At 42.5% G+C, this 14,896-nt stretch overlaps 1 protein-coding gene across 2 annotated transcripts in view; it reads left to right on the top strand.

The window, feature by feature from the left end:
* The first annotated feature begins 1,339 nt into the window (after positions 1–1,339).
* The window catches only part of XPO1 (exportin 1), a 60,352-nt gene continuing 46,795 nt past the window's right edge, over positions 1,340–14,896 (top strand). Inside the window, exons 1-3 of one of the 2 annotated variants that reach the window (XM_077958644.1) lie at positions 1,340–2,115; positions 5,758–5,889; positions 13,760–13,861. Coding sequence is in view for 1 of the 2 variants with exons in the window: in NM_001266844.1 (NP_001253773.1) it covers positions 5,764–5,889; positions 13,760–13,861 (228 nt within the window). In the remaining variant the exon portion in view is untranslated. The remainder of the gene's footprint in view (positions 2,116–5,757; positions 5,890–13,759; positions 13,862–14,896) is intronic. The other variant, NM_001266844.1, reaches the window with a different exon arrangement.

A 14,896-nucleotide genomic window follows, 5' to 3' on the forward strand; every position in this document is an offset into this window, starting at 1 on the left:
CATTGAGTTGTTGGGTTTTTCTTTATTGGAGGGGGAGTTAGAATAAGTGGTGCTTTGAAGTTAGTCATAGTCCATCGTGAACGAACATTTGCTAAAGAAAATTGTATTACTTCAATAAACCATTTATCTACCTCTTGGTGGCACAAAGGGCCTAGTAAATTTTGGTGGGCTATTTGCTCTTAAGCAAAGAACAATCTGTAAAGCTGATTTGGAGGACGCTTGGGAACAAACAAGAGACGCAACCACGTGAAAGACAACGTGCATGTGACTTTCACAGAAAATACTATTTGGTGATGATTTAGTATGTGAAGTGCCGCTAGGGTGAAAGGAAAATCTGAGTGTTGCAGATCAAGGGCACCAGGTGGGACGCAGTTGGCATGCAAGCTCACCCAGCCAAAACATGCGCTGTCAAACCAATAACCTGGGATTACAATGTTTTGGCTTTCAGGAAAGGTTGGTTGTCGAAGCGGCCAAATTCCAGCCTGGGGAGGCAGAGTTGAAATTTTAAGACTTTCCCAAGAAGTATTTCGATATATTTTCCGAGACCCTGAGAAGATCACGAGGCGCCAAGAATGCACGCCCTGCGCCTCACCCCAACCTCTCTCTCAGCTACCTGGCCCAACCCAGGCCTCTAAAATGGATTAGAGGTCTGGGGCCTACAATTGGCCTCGGAAGTGTTCCTTTCCCTCCTTTCTCCACCCCTCCGAGAGTTCAAAACAACTGGGTGTGCCATCCCTTTTCCGAACGCATCCCCCATCTGAGGGGCGGATCCTAATTCCCGCGGGCTCAGGCCCCCGCAGGTTGGCGGGAGCCGGTGGGGGCGGGCCGGCCGAGTCCGGGAAGCAGATCGAACACCGCCGCGCGCCGCGATCAAACTCGCGCCGCCACTAGCTCACGAGCTGCGCCCCACCCTCTCCGTCACCGAAGGCGCCCAGCCAATGAGCGGGCGGGAAAGGCCGGGCCTGCGAACTAGGCACTGGGAGGGTGAGGGCCGCAGGGGGAAGGGAAGTCGAGAGCTCGAGGGCGGGCTGCACTTGATTGACAGCTCGTTCGAACGAATCCTCCACGCGGCTTTCCTTCGCTCTCTTTTCTACTCAGCCCTGCTCTTCGTCCCACCTCCTCCTCCTCCACCCCTCTCCTCTTGCCTTTCGACCCTCCCCACTTCCCCTCCCCCACTCTGCGGGCAAATCGCTGCTGAAAAGAGGCGGGGGCCGAAGCGGCGGGCTCGTGTGGAGCCTTGAGGTGGGATTGACTGGCGCTCAGGCCAATGAGAGATAGGCTCATGGCGCGGCTGTAGCTGGAACTGACCAATAGGAGGGCGGGCTGGGGGCGGAGGCCCAGGTTCCAAACGCTCCGCGGCGCCATGGGCTGAAAACTCAACCGAGATGGAATCTCCCAGTCTGAACCGGTTTCAACCGGTTCCGAGTTTGAGGCACTAGGAGGAGGGGGAGAAGCGGCTGCAGCGGCCGCGGCAGGAGCAGCGGGAGCTACAGCATCAGCAAGAGCAACAGTAGCTACAGCCCCGGCGGCGGTGCCTGTTCCAGTCTTTGCTGCTGCAGTCCGTGCAACCACCCAGAGGGGGAGGGGGGAACCACCAGTCGCTGAGGAGCAAGAGAAGGGGGGAAAGTTTAGGCGAGCCTGGGGGGGGCCCAGCGCCGGAGCCGCGTGAGAGAGGGAGCCGTGTTTTGGTAGGGGGGAGTCGGACTGCAACTGGCAGCAGAGCGTCCCCCCGGCCGTGTGGACTCTACACCCCCTACTCCTGCCGCTTCTGCTGCTGCCTGTGGCTGGAGGGTCCCCCTGGGGCTGAATCTTTGGGACTTGACCCGGTTCCCTCCCCCTTCCCTCACTCCCCAGCCGGGCGGGAGCATTTATTCCCCAGATTAATTCCCCTTCTTTTTTGGGGGGCGGGTGGGTGTGTGTGTTGGGGGGAAGCGTCCCTGAAATAGTAAATATTATTGAGCTCTTTTTGCCCTTTTCCTCTCCGTTTTTTTAATTTCTTTTTTTAAGGTGGGAAAACTGTGAAACCCACCTTGATTCGTCCCCTCTCCCCCTCCCCACCTTCCCTGGCCCTAATCCCCCGACAAGGAAGGAAGGAGCAGTTGGTTCAATCTCTGGGTAAGTCGACTGTGTCTTTGGGGCCGAGGGTCGGGCGGCGGCGCGGCCGGGCGGGAGGAGGCCAGCGTGGGGCGCGGCGGTCGCGGGAAGCGAGCCCAGGAGGCGGCGGGCGGGCCGGGGGCGCGCCGGGCCCACAGCGGAGCCTGCGATTGAATGGAGCCGCTTTTGCCGCTGGGGGATGGAGGCGGGGAGGCGGCCGCGGGAGGGGAGCGCTTGCTGGGTCATTCGCGTGTGCGGGTGGCGGTGGAGGAAGGCGAGGAGCGTGATAGTGAAACGGGGCCCCGCGCGGGGTGGAAGGGCTTCCCCAGCCCCACGGGCTGGGGAGAAGTTGGGGTGATTTCAGGAACATCTCTGTAAATTATTAGGAGTGGAAGTTTCCAGAAATATTTAGTGCAGCAGCATTGAAACGTCCGCCTGCATCACGTGGCCCCCTCGGTGGAGAGCTTGGGATGGGGGAGGGAGGGGCTGCCGACTCCCTGTTCCTCCAGCAAGGAAACTCGAAAGCTCTCCGGTTTTTTGCAGAGTGGCATGTGAAGTAGGAAAGATGAATTTTTCAGGGGCCTGCACATGGGATTCCGTCTTGTAGTTCCTTTTCAGGGGGTTGTGTGTGATAAGTTGGTTAAACCATTTACTGGTGGCCTCGTACAGTGGAGGATGCCCTGATTCTCCTTCATTCCGATGTCTGAGTTTGGGTTGGGTGGGAGGAAGTGGTGTAGTAGAGGAAGCATTCATTACTGGCTCAGCCCGGACCTCCTCTGATCACGCCGAGGCCATGCTGCATAGAGAAAGGGGCGTTGAACTTAAGGCGCCTGGTCTAAATGCCTCCTCCGAGTATGGGCGGGGTGAGTGCGTGCTCCCGTGTGCTATAGTTAGAAGGGCTGCAAATCGGTTCGGGTGGGAAGCCAGGGGAGGGCGGGCCCTAGTGAGGTGTGTTTCTCCTGAATGAAGCAGGCGGTTGCCCACACACCTAAGGAGCAGTCAGTCTTTCGCCTTGTAGCGACTTGTTTTTTTTTTTCACCTAGTGTGAAGTTATTAAGCAACGGTTATGATTTCCTGGGTTTTGGATAGGAACTGGCATTGGGGGTCACTTGTAGAGTCACAACATTATCCATTAAGCTGGATAATCCCTAGTGTATGTTATCCAGTGAGTGGATTTTAGGATTGAAGAGCCCAACGGGAATGAGCGTTCGTGGTTACACCTCTCCCTCTTTGACTTGTTTGCTGTCTGATTGTATATCTTAAGTGTGGGACGCTGCTGTTAGTGGAAAGAATGTTTTGGAAGCGGCTTGGTTTGGGGGACTAAATGTGCTTGGCATTGACCACAAAGCCGCCATTTCTGTACTATGTACAGTTCAAGAATAGGTAGGTCATTTCGAAGACAGCCGCTAGTTCTAAGGATGGCAAACTACTGTATTTAAATCCTTCTATTCTAAATCTCGTTTTTCACATCAGTCTAGTTCGGAGAATTCTATAAGGACAGTGTATTTGAAAGTGAAACTTGGAAGAGTCATTTTCTTAATCCTTTTTTGTTTTGGCATTAAACTATTGTAGGAGTAAATAGGTGAAAAGTTTGTTCAATAATTAACCGAAATATTTGAAAACTTCTGATACGTAGATCTTGATGCTTTGTGGACATTGCTTTTAAGCCTCAAATAATTAAGATTGTTCTGATCTTTTAAATTTTATAGTAGTTGAAGGTGGAGAGTTTACACATTCATTTGTGGAATATATATTTCCTCTCAGTTTTTAGATCTTAAGGGTTTTTTTTGTGGTGTGTAACAAGTATCCTGCTGTTTAAAAAAGTTTGTTTAATGCCTACTACAAAATATTTTGAAGTCTCATCAGTTTTGTCAATAATGGACCAATTCTTGAACTCCTAATTTCTTGAGTTTCACATTATTTTTACATCATGTCAGTCATAGGTGACTCATTTTTTGGAGTTCTAATCTGTTGTAACAGACGTTATATTTAAATGAGACATTTGCATTAAAATTGAAATTGCTGCCATTATTATGGACATTTTTAAGCTGTTATAAAATAGCCAGGAATTAACGCCTTTTTTCCCCCCTGCCAAGCTAGTTTGTCCAAATACAGTGTAAAGAAATTAGCTACTCATTTTCTGGTCCATGAAAGTTCCTAAAATGGGAAGAAGCGGAGATCTGACCTTGTTAGTTCTAAATACACTAAACCGGGGGTGCCATGGATGGCTTTCAGGATGTCCTGAATCCTCTACAATTGTATACAGAATCATGAGTTTTTAAAAACTAGGTTAGAGCTATTGGTTCCTCAGAGTCTCAGGCATCTTAGACCCCAAAAAAGGTTAAGGACTACTGACTTAACCAGTTAGGTTTGAGTGGCATTGGCTTTGAAGAAAAGCAGAGGAAAGATATTTTTTATAATTCTGGGCAACAAAAAGTTGGATGTGTGCCAGCATCTTAGAGTAGAATCCTCTTAAAAGGATAGCGTTGCATATGAACTAGTAGGTTTTAACCAGTACATATTTTGGCGAAGTAGCTCATTTTTCTCTTAGAATTCTTTTTTATTTGGGAATGGGCAGGCTTTTACAGCTTTTAACTTGCCAATGAATCTTGTTAGGCATATTGCCCGTAAAGTTTTTTTTCCTAGATTATATATTCAGTAAATATGATTGTAGATGTAATTTCAATCCCCCAATTCATTGAGGGTTGAAACAATTTGAATGGTTTGAGTGTAGAAACTAAGTTATTTCTGTAGAGGCTAAGGGGATTTATACCAAGATATGTTAGACTTGTGGTTCCTGCTAACCATTGCTGTAGACGATAGGAATTACTGTATATCCACATTTTGATTTTTAACGTCATTCTGTCTTTTTTTGTTTGTTTTTTGAGATGGAGTCTCAATTCTGTTGCCCAGGCTGGAGTGGGGTGACGCATCTTGGCTCACTGCAACCTCCATCTCCTGGGTTCAAGCAGTTCTCCTGCCTCAGCCTCCTGAGTAGCTGGGATTACAGGCGCCTGCCTCCACGCCTGACTAATTTTTCTATTTTTAGTAGAGATGGGGTTTTGCCATTGTTGGCCAGGCTGGTCTGGAACTCTTGACCTCAAGTGATCCGCCCACCTCGGCCTCCCAAAGTGCTGGGATTACAGGTGTGAGCCACTGCGCTCAGCCCATTCTGTCTTTATAGAATTATTTTTATAAAGTTAAGATAATGTGAAGTGAGCTTTTACTGAGTTATCCAGAAGACCCTAGTTGGGAAGAAAAGAAAAACACATTCACTTGAACTTAATCCTACTTGCTTAAGAAGTTTGGACATCAAGATACTGAACTGTATCATGTTTTAGGACCATAAAATCCTAATAGTGTATGCATTTAAATAATAGGTTAGCATACTTTATAAATGTTAGTAGAATAGGGGAGTCTTTCTGGTGTATAAACAAAACACTAGAAAAGTTGAATGGACCATAATAATTTATGTAATTATCAAATAGCTAAGTAATTTCAGCTTATGTTACTGGCTTTTACTTTCTGTTTTTTGTAATTAAAGTCTCTAAAGTATTCATTAAAATATTTGTAATAACATGGTTGAAGTAAAATAACTTGTAGGAAGTTTCTGATAATTCCAAAACTTCATAGGCAGCTTCAATGTTTTTTCTTTATTTTCAGTAATCTATGCCAGCAATTATGACAATGTTAGCAGACCATGCAGCTCGTCAGCTGCTCGATTTCAGCCAAAAACTGGATATCAACTTATTAGATAATGTGGTGAATTGCTTATACCATGGAGAAGGAGCCCAGGTAAAGTAGCCAACGAAAACTTTATAACATTTTGACAGTGTAACAGAGTTGTTGGGTTTAGAATAAAATTTTAAATTATCACCTTTAAAAAAGATATTCCATAGTTTGTGTTAATTTGGAATTCTATATTAACCATAATGAGAATTGGTTTGGAGAAAAAAATTGCATAATGTTTGATATGGTTACATTGGGTTGTTTTGAAATACTATTCTTATACTTGTTCTGTCCTTAAGAGCCGAATGTTATTAAATACTTTGTAGGTATTAAAGGTTCTCTGTACTTTTATATATACTTAATATGTTTGGAGCTAATATGATTCTTCTACTTTTAAAACATTTACAGAAGTACTTCACAGACATGTTTGTTTAATTAAAAACAGGAATACCAAGTATTTTTATGTTAGTTGAATTTCATACACTTTTCTAAGTGGTACTGTTAATGTAGGGAATTATCTTGAACATAAACCATGCTTTGATCAGTTTAAGTTTTTCGCTTTTTTGAACCCAACGAAAAGGTGAAACAGAAATGTGTGTAAAATTTTAAATTGTATGTGTCACAAGAAAAAAAAACTTGATTTTTTACCTGTGGGGCCAAACTTTTTTTTTGTTTTTTTTTTTGAGACAGAGTCTTGCTCTGTGTCCCAGGCAGGAGTGCAGTGGCATGATCTTGGCTCACTGCAACCCCTGCCTCCTGGGTTCAAATGATTGTCTTGCCTCAGCCTCCCTGCTAGCTGGGATTACAGACGCACGCCACTATGCCTGGCTAATTTTTGTATTTTTAGTAGAGACGGGGTTTCACCATGTTGGCCAGGCTGGTCTTGGAACTCCTGACCTCAGGTGATGCACCTGCCTCGGCCTCCCAAAGTGCTGGGATTACAGGCATGAGCCACCTTACGCCAGCCCAAACATGTTTTTGAATGAGTAAAAAGTTCTGCAGTTGGGTCAGAAATCTTTTTTTTTGTTTTTTTTTTTTTTAAGATGGAGTCTCGTACTGTCACCAGGCTTGAGTGCAGTGGCACAATCTTGGTTCACTGCAACCTCCGCTTCCCAGATTCAAGCAATTCTCCTGCCTCGGCCTCCCGAGTAGCTGGGACTACCGGCGCACTACCACGCCCAGCTAATTTTTTGTATTTTGGTAGAGATGGGTTTCATATTGGCCAGGATGGTCTCCATCTCCTGACCTCGTGATCCGCCTGCCTTGCCCTCCCAAAGTGTGGGGATTACAGGCATGAGCCACCACGCCTGTCCAGAAATCTTTTAAGGTAGTTTTGTTGCCAGAACAGTAGATTTCTGGTTAGATGAATGTTCAGCTAATAGATACGAGGTTACTTATATTGTCAAGATATTTGTATTTGCATAATTAAGAAACTGAGTGCCATTACACTTTTTGAAAACATGTAAGATGCATATAGTACTATCTTTTATAGGTAGTCCAAAAAGCATCATGTATAAATGTTTCCATTCCCTTGTGAAATCTAACAATACTGCTTTCACTATAGTGGAAACTTGAAAAAGGGCTGTGGAAGCTCTAAAAGCAGAAAACATTACTCTGCAGTGATTCTGTAAGCTTGTTAGTCCGGGTTTATACTCTTAGGGCGTTTTGATCAGTACTTTATCTCCAAAAGCATTCTTGAAAAAATTATCCGTCAGTATTTATTATCCCTGTCATTTAGTTGTTACTCATGCTGTACATTCAATATGAAGCTTTAAGCTTCATTTCTTCTAGCATGGATGCATAGAAAACAGCTGCTTTTGGAGGAAGCTATGAAAGTAAGGTTGGGTTCAATTTTGAATATAATATTGGAAGCACAGGTCTGTAGCCATTGGGGAAAAAGGCATTTAATTTTTTCCACATAGATTCAGCTACTAATACTATTTAATCTTTGCACTAAGGTAGTTCACTACATCTAAAGGTATGATAAATAAACCAACAGAGCAGTGTTCTTCATGGCTTATAACAGAATTAGTGGTAATTTTTATAATTGAGAATATATTACAGTAATACTGCTTTTAATAATGTTTCATAGTATTAAGAAATTTAATGGTTTGTTTTAAAATTGACTTCTTAATAAAAAGTAGATTAAGAAAAGTGTTTCTGGCTGGGTGCGGTGGCGCAAGCCTGTAATCCCAGCACTTTGGGAGGCCGAGATGGGCGGATCATGAGGTCAGGAGATCGAGACCATCCTGGCTAACCCGGTGAAACCCCATCTCTATTAAAAAATACAAAAAACTAGCCGGGCGAGGTGGCAGGCACCTGTAGTCCCAGCTACTCGGGAGGCTGAGGCAGGAGAATGGCGTGAACCCGGGAGGCGAAGCTTGCAGTGAGCTGAGATCCGGCCACTGCACTCCAGCCTGGGTGACAAAGCGAGACTCCGTCTCAAAAAAAAAAAAAAAAAGTTTCTAAATTTTTTTTTATTTGTTTATAAGGACAATAGGTTAACTTTCCTTTTTTTCTTTATAAGGACAATAGGTTAACTTTGCCAAAGTAAAAGGATTTTGTCTGCAGTACTTAATAGATCATGTGACAATCAGTTGCGTAAAAATAACTAGCAAACATTGTATTATAAATGAAGATTTAGAGCTTAAAGCTGGTTAAGGAGTCCTTTTGGTCTCTAAAAGTCCTGTGTTGTTAGTTCAGTCTACTTTTTGTTTACCACCTCCTTGGGGGTCTTATTTCAAAGGAAAAGGAGTAGTAGCAGAGAGCTGCTGTGGTAGAAAACATGTTTTTAGTGTTAGATGTCTTAATTTGTTTCCTGGAAGCTCTCTCTAGTCATTGCTTAAGTCCCATGTACAAATGTGACCTCCCCTGCAAGAGATTGGAGGGTAGTAATGATGAGGTTTATAAAGCACCTATTACAGTGCTTGGTAGGTAGAAGGCACTCTGTTTAAAGGTTATACATTTAGCAGTATAATGAAAATGATTTAGCATATGTGATACTCATTGCTTGAAATTAAAAAAAAAAATTTTGCTACTCATAAAATATCATGCACTAATAATGACAAGAAAAATTTATTATACTAATTAAGCTGTTAAAGTCAACTGGGAAGAAAGCTGTAGGTAGCCTTTTTTTTTTTTTTTTTAAAGGAATGTGTAACTTGGGGAGGAGAAGAAATTATTTACAAGGGTGACTTTTAATCTGTAGACAACTTTTGCATACATGATTAGTATAGTAGGCTATTTAGCACTGTTACATTAGGACTACTCTCTGTTACAAGTATTTTTCTATTTTTAGCCAAGTAGACACCTAGAAAAAAGATACAGAAAGAGTTGGATGTTGTCTCCAATATTGTGTTCTGTTAAAGATCTTGAACTCTATTGCTTAGCAACTAAAACGCTTTCACCACTCAGTAGCACAAGGGAGATGCTAGGTTTTCTCTCTCTTTAGTTTGCTTTTGTGTCTTTTTTTTTAAACCCCTACTGGGGTTTTAAGTTTATAAAGAACATTATGTAAGAATGGTGGGATTAGAATACATTAGAATGCAAATACTAGAAGTAACATCGGAGAGTAAAATTACAACTAACAGGAAAGAACATGATTTATGTAGAGATTGAAGTGAGTGGTGATAGTGTGGGAAGTATTTGATTCTGTGTAGAATGCTTATCACTTCAAAGCATCTGACAAAATGGCAACTTGACCAAGTAACTTTTACTGTGTGAGGATCTTTGATACAACTTTTCCTCTAGTTAGATAAGGTTATCTAGCTAGATATTCTCAGGGAGAAGATCAAAACACTGCTAAAATGTGCTTTGGCCCTAGATAACTCAGATCATTATTCTTTCTGCCTTCTATAATTTCTCATATGACACATTATACCCATCAGTCCTTTAATGAAATCAAATAAAAATGTGTATAATTGTATTTTAAAATATACACATTAACTCTTCTAACCACAGACTCACAATGGAAGCAGGCATCTGATCTTTTCAGGTGACCACAGTGGTTCTGGTGGGTTTCTGGGTAGAGAACAACCATATAAGTTATTGAGTGTGTAGCGGTGTGTTTTGCTGATTGTGTATGGGATAGTCATGAATGTGGTATTGTGTTTACTACCTGAGGAAAAGATCGTGGTTAAAATAAAGCATCAACGCCAGGATAAGCATATGATTTCTCTCTCTCTTTCTTTCTTTCTTTTTTTTAATGAGACAGAATCTTACTCTGTAGCCCAGGCTGGAGTGCAGTGGTGTGATCTCAGCTCACCACAACCTCTGCCTTCTGGGTCCTGGTTCAAGCAGTTCTCCTGCCTAGCCTCCCGAGTAACTGGGATTACAGGCACGCCCCACCATACCCAGCTAATTTTTGAATTTTTAGTAGAGATGGGGTTTCACCATGTTGGCCAGGCTGGTCTTGAACTCCTGACCTTGTGATCCTCCCACTCGGCTTCCCAAAGTGCTAGGATTACAGGTCTGAGCCATGGTGCCCTACCAAGCATACGATTTTTTAAAAAAGACTAGAATAAAAGTCAGGCTAAAGATTATAAGGTATCTTTGTCGGAAATGGTTGTAAGAGTGCTTCCTACCCTGTTTTTGATGCTTTGTTGTTTATAACCACATAATTAAACCCATGATAAAGTAAAATATAAGAGAAAGGTAATTGACAGATTTTAAAGTCATCAAACCTTTTTCTTGCTCTGTCATACAGGCTGGAGCACAATGGCATGATCACAGCTCACTGCAGCCTTGACCTCCCAGGCTCAATCTTCCCACCTCAGCCTCCTGAGTAGCTGGGACCATAAGTGCATGTCCCACCACACCTGGCTCATTATTTTTTCTTTGTTTCCCAAGCTGATCTTGAACTCCTGGGATTACAGACATGAGCCACCACACCTGGCCCAAACTTTTTGCTTACAACTTTTAATAGAAATAGGTAATAGGAAGGATCTAATTGAGTTATTAAAAAAACCTTTAAAGATACAAAAATGAAAAGGATTAAGCCATTGCTTTTTGTCAGTAGAATTAAAAGGTGTTTGGTAAAAATACGTTAATGTTGTATGAAAAACTTATTGAAATGAAAAAACTATATAAAATGTTGACATGGCTGGATCTTAAAAACTGTCAAATGGAAAAAACTAATTGCAGAAAAGTTTCTTTTGTTTTGTTTTGTTTTGTTTTGTTTTGTTTTGGAGAGGGAGTCTCAGTCACCCAGGTTGGAGTGCACTGGGACAATCTTGGCTCACTGCAACCTCCGCTCCCGGGTTCAAGCGATTCTCCTGCCTCAGCCTCCCGAGTGGCTGGGACTATAGGCGCACGCCACCATGCCCAGCTAATTTTTGTGTTTTTAGTAGAGATGGGGTTTCGCCATATTGGTCAGGCTGGTCTTGAACTCCTGACCTCGTGATCCGCCCACCTCGGCCTCCCAAAGTGCAGGGATTACAGGCGTGACCCACTGTGCCCAGCCTGAAAGATTTTTTAAGTATAAACATAAAATTTGGTAGCCATACAACCGTATTCATGAAATTTACACACATGCCATGAAAATGAGGACAGGAAAAGACAGACCAAGTTTATGAAAGCCATTACTTTTTAAAGAAGGAACAAAGGTGTACTCCCAGCAGTTTGGGAGGCTGAGGCGGGCAGATCACGAGGTGAGGAGTTTGAGACCAGCCTGGCCAACAGGGTGAAACCCTGTCTCTACTGAAAATACAAAAATTAGCCAGGCGTGGTGGCACGTGCCTGTAGTCCCAGCTACTCGAGAGGCTGAGGCAGGAGAATTGCTTGAACCCTGGAGGTGGAGGTTGCAGTGAGTTGAGATCTTGCCATTGCACTCCAGCCTCGGTGACAGAGTGAGACTTCAAGTAAAAAAAAAAAAGAGAGAGAGAGAGTAAAAAGAAGGAACAAAGGAAGGAAATGGCACTAGGGAAAGGCACAAAGATGACTTTCATAAACTTCAGTTATTTTATGTTCAAAGAAAAACTGATACAAGCACATGGTGATGGCTACATAGATTAGTATTTCTGGGTTTGCATGTTAAAAATATGAAAATAAAGGCCGGGCACGGTGGCTCAAGCCTGTAATCCCAGCACTTTGGGAGGCCGAGACGGGCGGATCGCAAGGTCAGGAGATCGAGACCATCCTGGCTAACATGGTGAAACCCCGTCTCTACTTAAAAAATACAAAAAAATAGCCGGGCGAGGTGGCGGGCGCCTGTAGTCCCAGCTACTCGGGAGGCTGAGGCAGGAGAATGGTGTAAACCCGGGAGGCGGAGCTTGCAGTGAGCTGAGATCCGGCCACTGCACTCCAGCCTGGGCGACATAGCGAGACTCCGTCTCAAAAAAAAAAAAAAAAGAAAAAGAAAAATGGAAATAGTTTCCAAAACAAATATTTTATATATGAAATTAGTGAAATTTCAAAATGGAGAAAGGATGGTTACAATAAATTTTAAGAGCCCTTTTTAAAGAGCTCAAAGGGTATGTAAGTATTTGGGATTTGTGGTCTTACTTAGACCTAGTTTTCAGTAGTCTTTCTATGAAATGTATTTTTGTAGTTAGAGAGCTCTTGGTAACTCTTGTAAAGCGGAGTGTCCTGCTACATTACATAACTTATCTAAGTAGATGTGATTTTTTTGTTTTTCTAGAGGCAGAGTCTCTGCTCTGTCACCAGGCTGAAGTGCAGTGGCACCATGATAGCTCAGTGCAGCCTTGATTTCCAGGGCTCAAGTGATCCTCCCACCTCAGCCTCCTGAGTAGCTAGGACTACAGGTGCAAGCCACCATGCGCAGCTTTTTTTTTTTTTTTTTTTTTTTTTTTTTTCATTTTTGGAGAGTCATGGCCTCATTACATTGCCTGTCTCCTAGGCTGGCCAGCTGGTCTTGAACTCCTGACCTCAAGTGATCCTCCTGCCTCAGTCTCCCAAAGTATTGAGAGTACAGGCATGAACCACTGCAACCGGCCTAGATAAGAATTTTTATGTTGTTTTTGGTTGATTTAAATGCTGATAACTCATTTGCTTCAGAATAGATCTTTGGTTGAAATCCAGTGCAGTTTTGAGACTAAAAAATAAACCAGATTTACTCCCAAAAATGTTACTCTGTTTCAAAAAAGTAAAATATTTGCACCTTTAAAGATTAGGAGTTGGCTGGGCATGGTGGCTCACTCCTGTAATCGCAGCACTTTGGGAGGCCGAGGCAGGCGGATCACCTGAGGTCAGGAGTTCAAGACCAGCCTGGCCAACATGGTGAAACCCCAGCTCTACTAAAAATACAAAAATTAGCTGGCTGTGGTGGCACCCGCCTGTAATCCCAGCTACTCGGGAGGCTGAGGTAGGAGAATCGCTTGAACTCAGGAGGCAGAGGCTGCAGTGAGCTGAGATCGTACCACTGCAGTCCAGCGTGGGCGATAAAGCAAGACTGTCTCAAAAAAAAAAAAAAAAAGATTAGGAGTCATGTTTAAATAATTTTATTGGCCGGGCGCGGTGGCTCACGCCTGTAATCCCAGCACTTTGGGAGGCCGAGGCGGGCGGATCACAAGGTCAGGAGATCGAGACCATCCTGGCTAACACTGTGAAACCCCGTCTCTACTAAAAATGCAAAAAATTAGCCGGGCGAGGCGGCGGGCGCCTGTAGTCCCAGCTACTCGGGAGGCTGAGGCAGGAGAATGGCGTGAACCCGGGAGGCGGAGCTTGCAGTGAGCCGAGATCGCGCCACTGCACTCCAGCCTGGGCGACTAAGCGAGACTCTGTCTCAAAAAAAAAATAATAATAACAATAATAATAATAATTTTATTTCTATTTCTGTAAAGTCTAAATTTTGAATATTTCTGAACATTGATGATAGAATCTCTGTCCAATTAGAATTTGTGCCTTGCTCAGTAGTTTTCATTTTAATGAATGCTTCAAAAGAACACATTAGCTTAATTTTTTTTTTATAATATTTTAGCAAAGAATGGCTCAAGAAGTACTGACACATTTAAAGGAGCATCCTGATGCTTGGACAAGAGTCGACACAATTTTGGAATTTTCTCAGAATATGAATACGAAAGTAAGCAAGTGGTGGTTTTAAAATCTGTTATTTCTTTTCTTCCAGTCATAAACTTTGAGGAAGGTATCTCATTTTTAGTATTAGCATTTGTTATCTCAAATCATTTTATATTGTTAATTTGTTTCAAAATTTAGTGTTAAGCATATAATTAATTCTTGCAAATAGTCCTAAGAATTATGAATGAAGTTTTGTAATGGGACTAGTATGCAAGGTGGCTTTTTTGGTTGTCTGATTTTGTTTTTTTCTTTTTAGAATATGTATACAGGTCTAAGTAGCATAAATTCTGAATGTTATTCAGAGATGAAACATAACATTAAGGAATTATTTTGGGCAAGTAATCAATATAATACAGGCCAGGCACCTCTGACACCAAGTTGTGTGGACAGCTTAAAACCCTACTCCATGGCATTGGGCTTCTAATGGGACAGCACTCAGTTTTTATTTACAATGGAAAATGTTATAATTCGGGTCCTTTTTTAAGTTTGAACAGAAGGGTTGATCAAAATGTGTTTTGTCTGTTTTAGGCTTGATGATTCACACTTCTCTTTAAACTGCCTTAAAGTAATAAAATACTATGGCATTCTGTTTAATACACGAAAGGTTTCCACTTGATATACATTGTGTTAAAACAGAAGATAGCCATATTCACATCTGTTTCTGAAACCAGACTTTGTTAATTAACAGTTTTAAAATATTAATTAGTTTTGACAGCTTGTAAATTTTAGGTCAAAAATACAGTCCAGAACTTCCTCAAAGTGCTAACCTTAAGTAACATAACAGTGTTTGCCTGTTTGCTTGCCTGGTAAATTTTGCTTTTTATACTGACAGACATTACTAATGTTTAAGTTGATTTATCAACAGTATTTTTAAAAACTCAAATTTGTCTTGTGAAAAATGAGATGATTAGAGGAACAGAAAGAAAGCAACAGGTAAAGAATTCTTCAATTTACATAAATTACAAATGATTTGGTGCTAAATTTATGCACTATGACATTTGGCTTTTATGCAATCATTTTTTTTTCTTTAAAGATGTTA

This window comes from Macaca mulatta, chromosome 13, assembly GCF_049350105.2.
Source record: "Macaca mulatta isolate MMU2019108-1 chromosome 13, T2T-MMU8v2.0, whole genome shotgun sequence".
Classification (NCBI taxonomy): Eukaryota; Metazoa; Chordata; class Mammalia; order Primates; family Cercopithecidae; genus Macaca; species Macaca mulatta.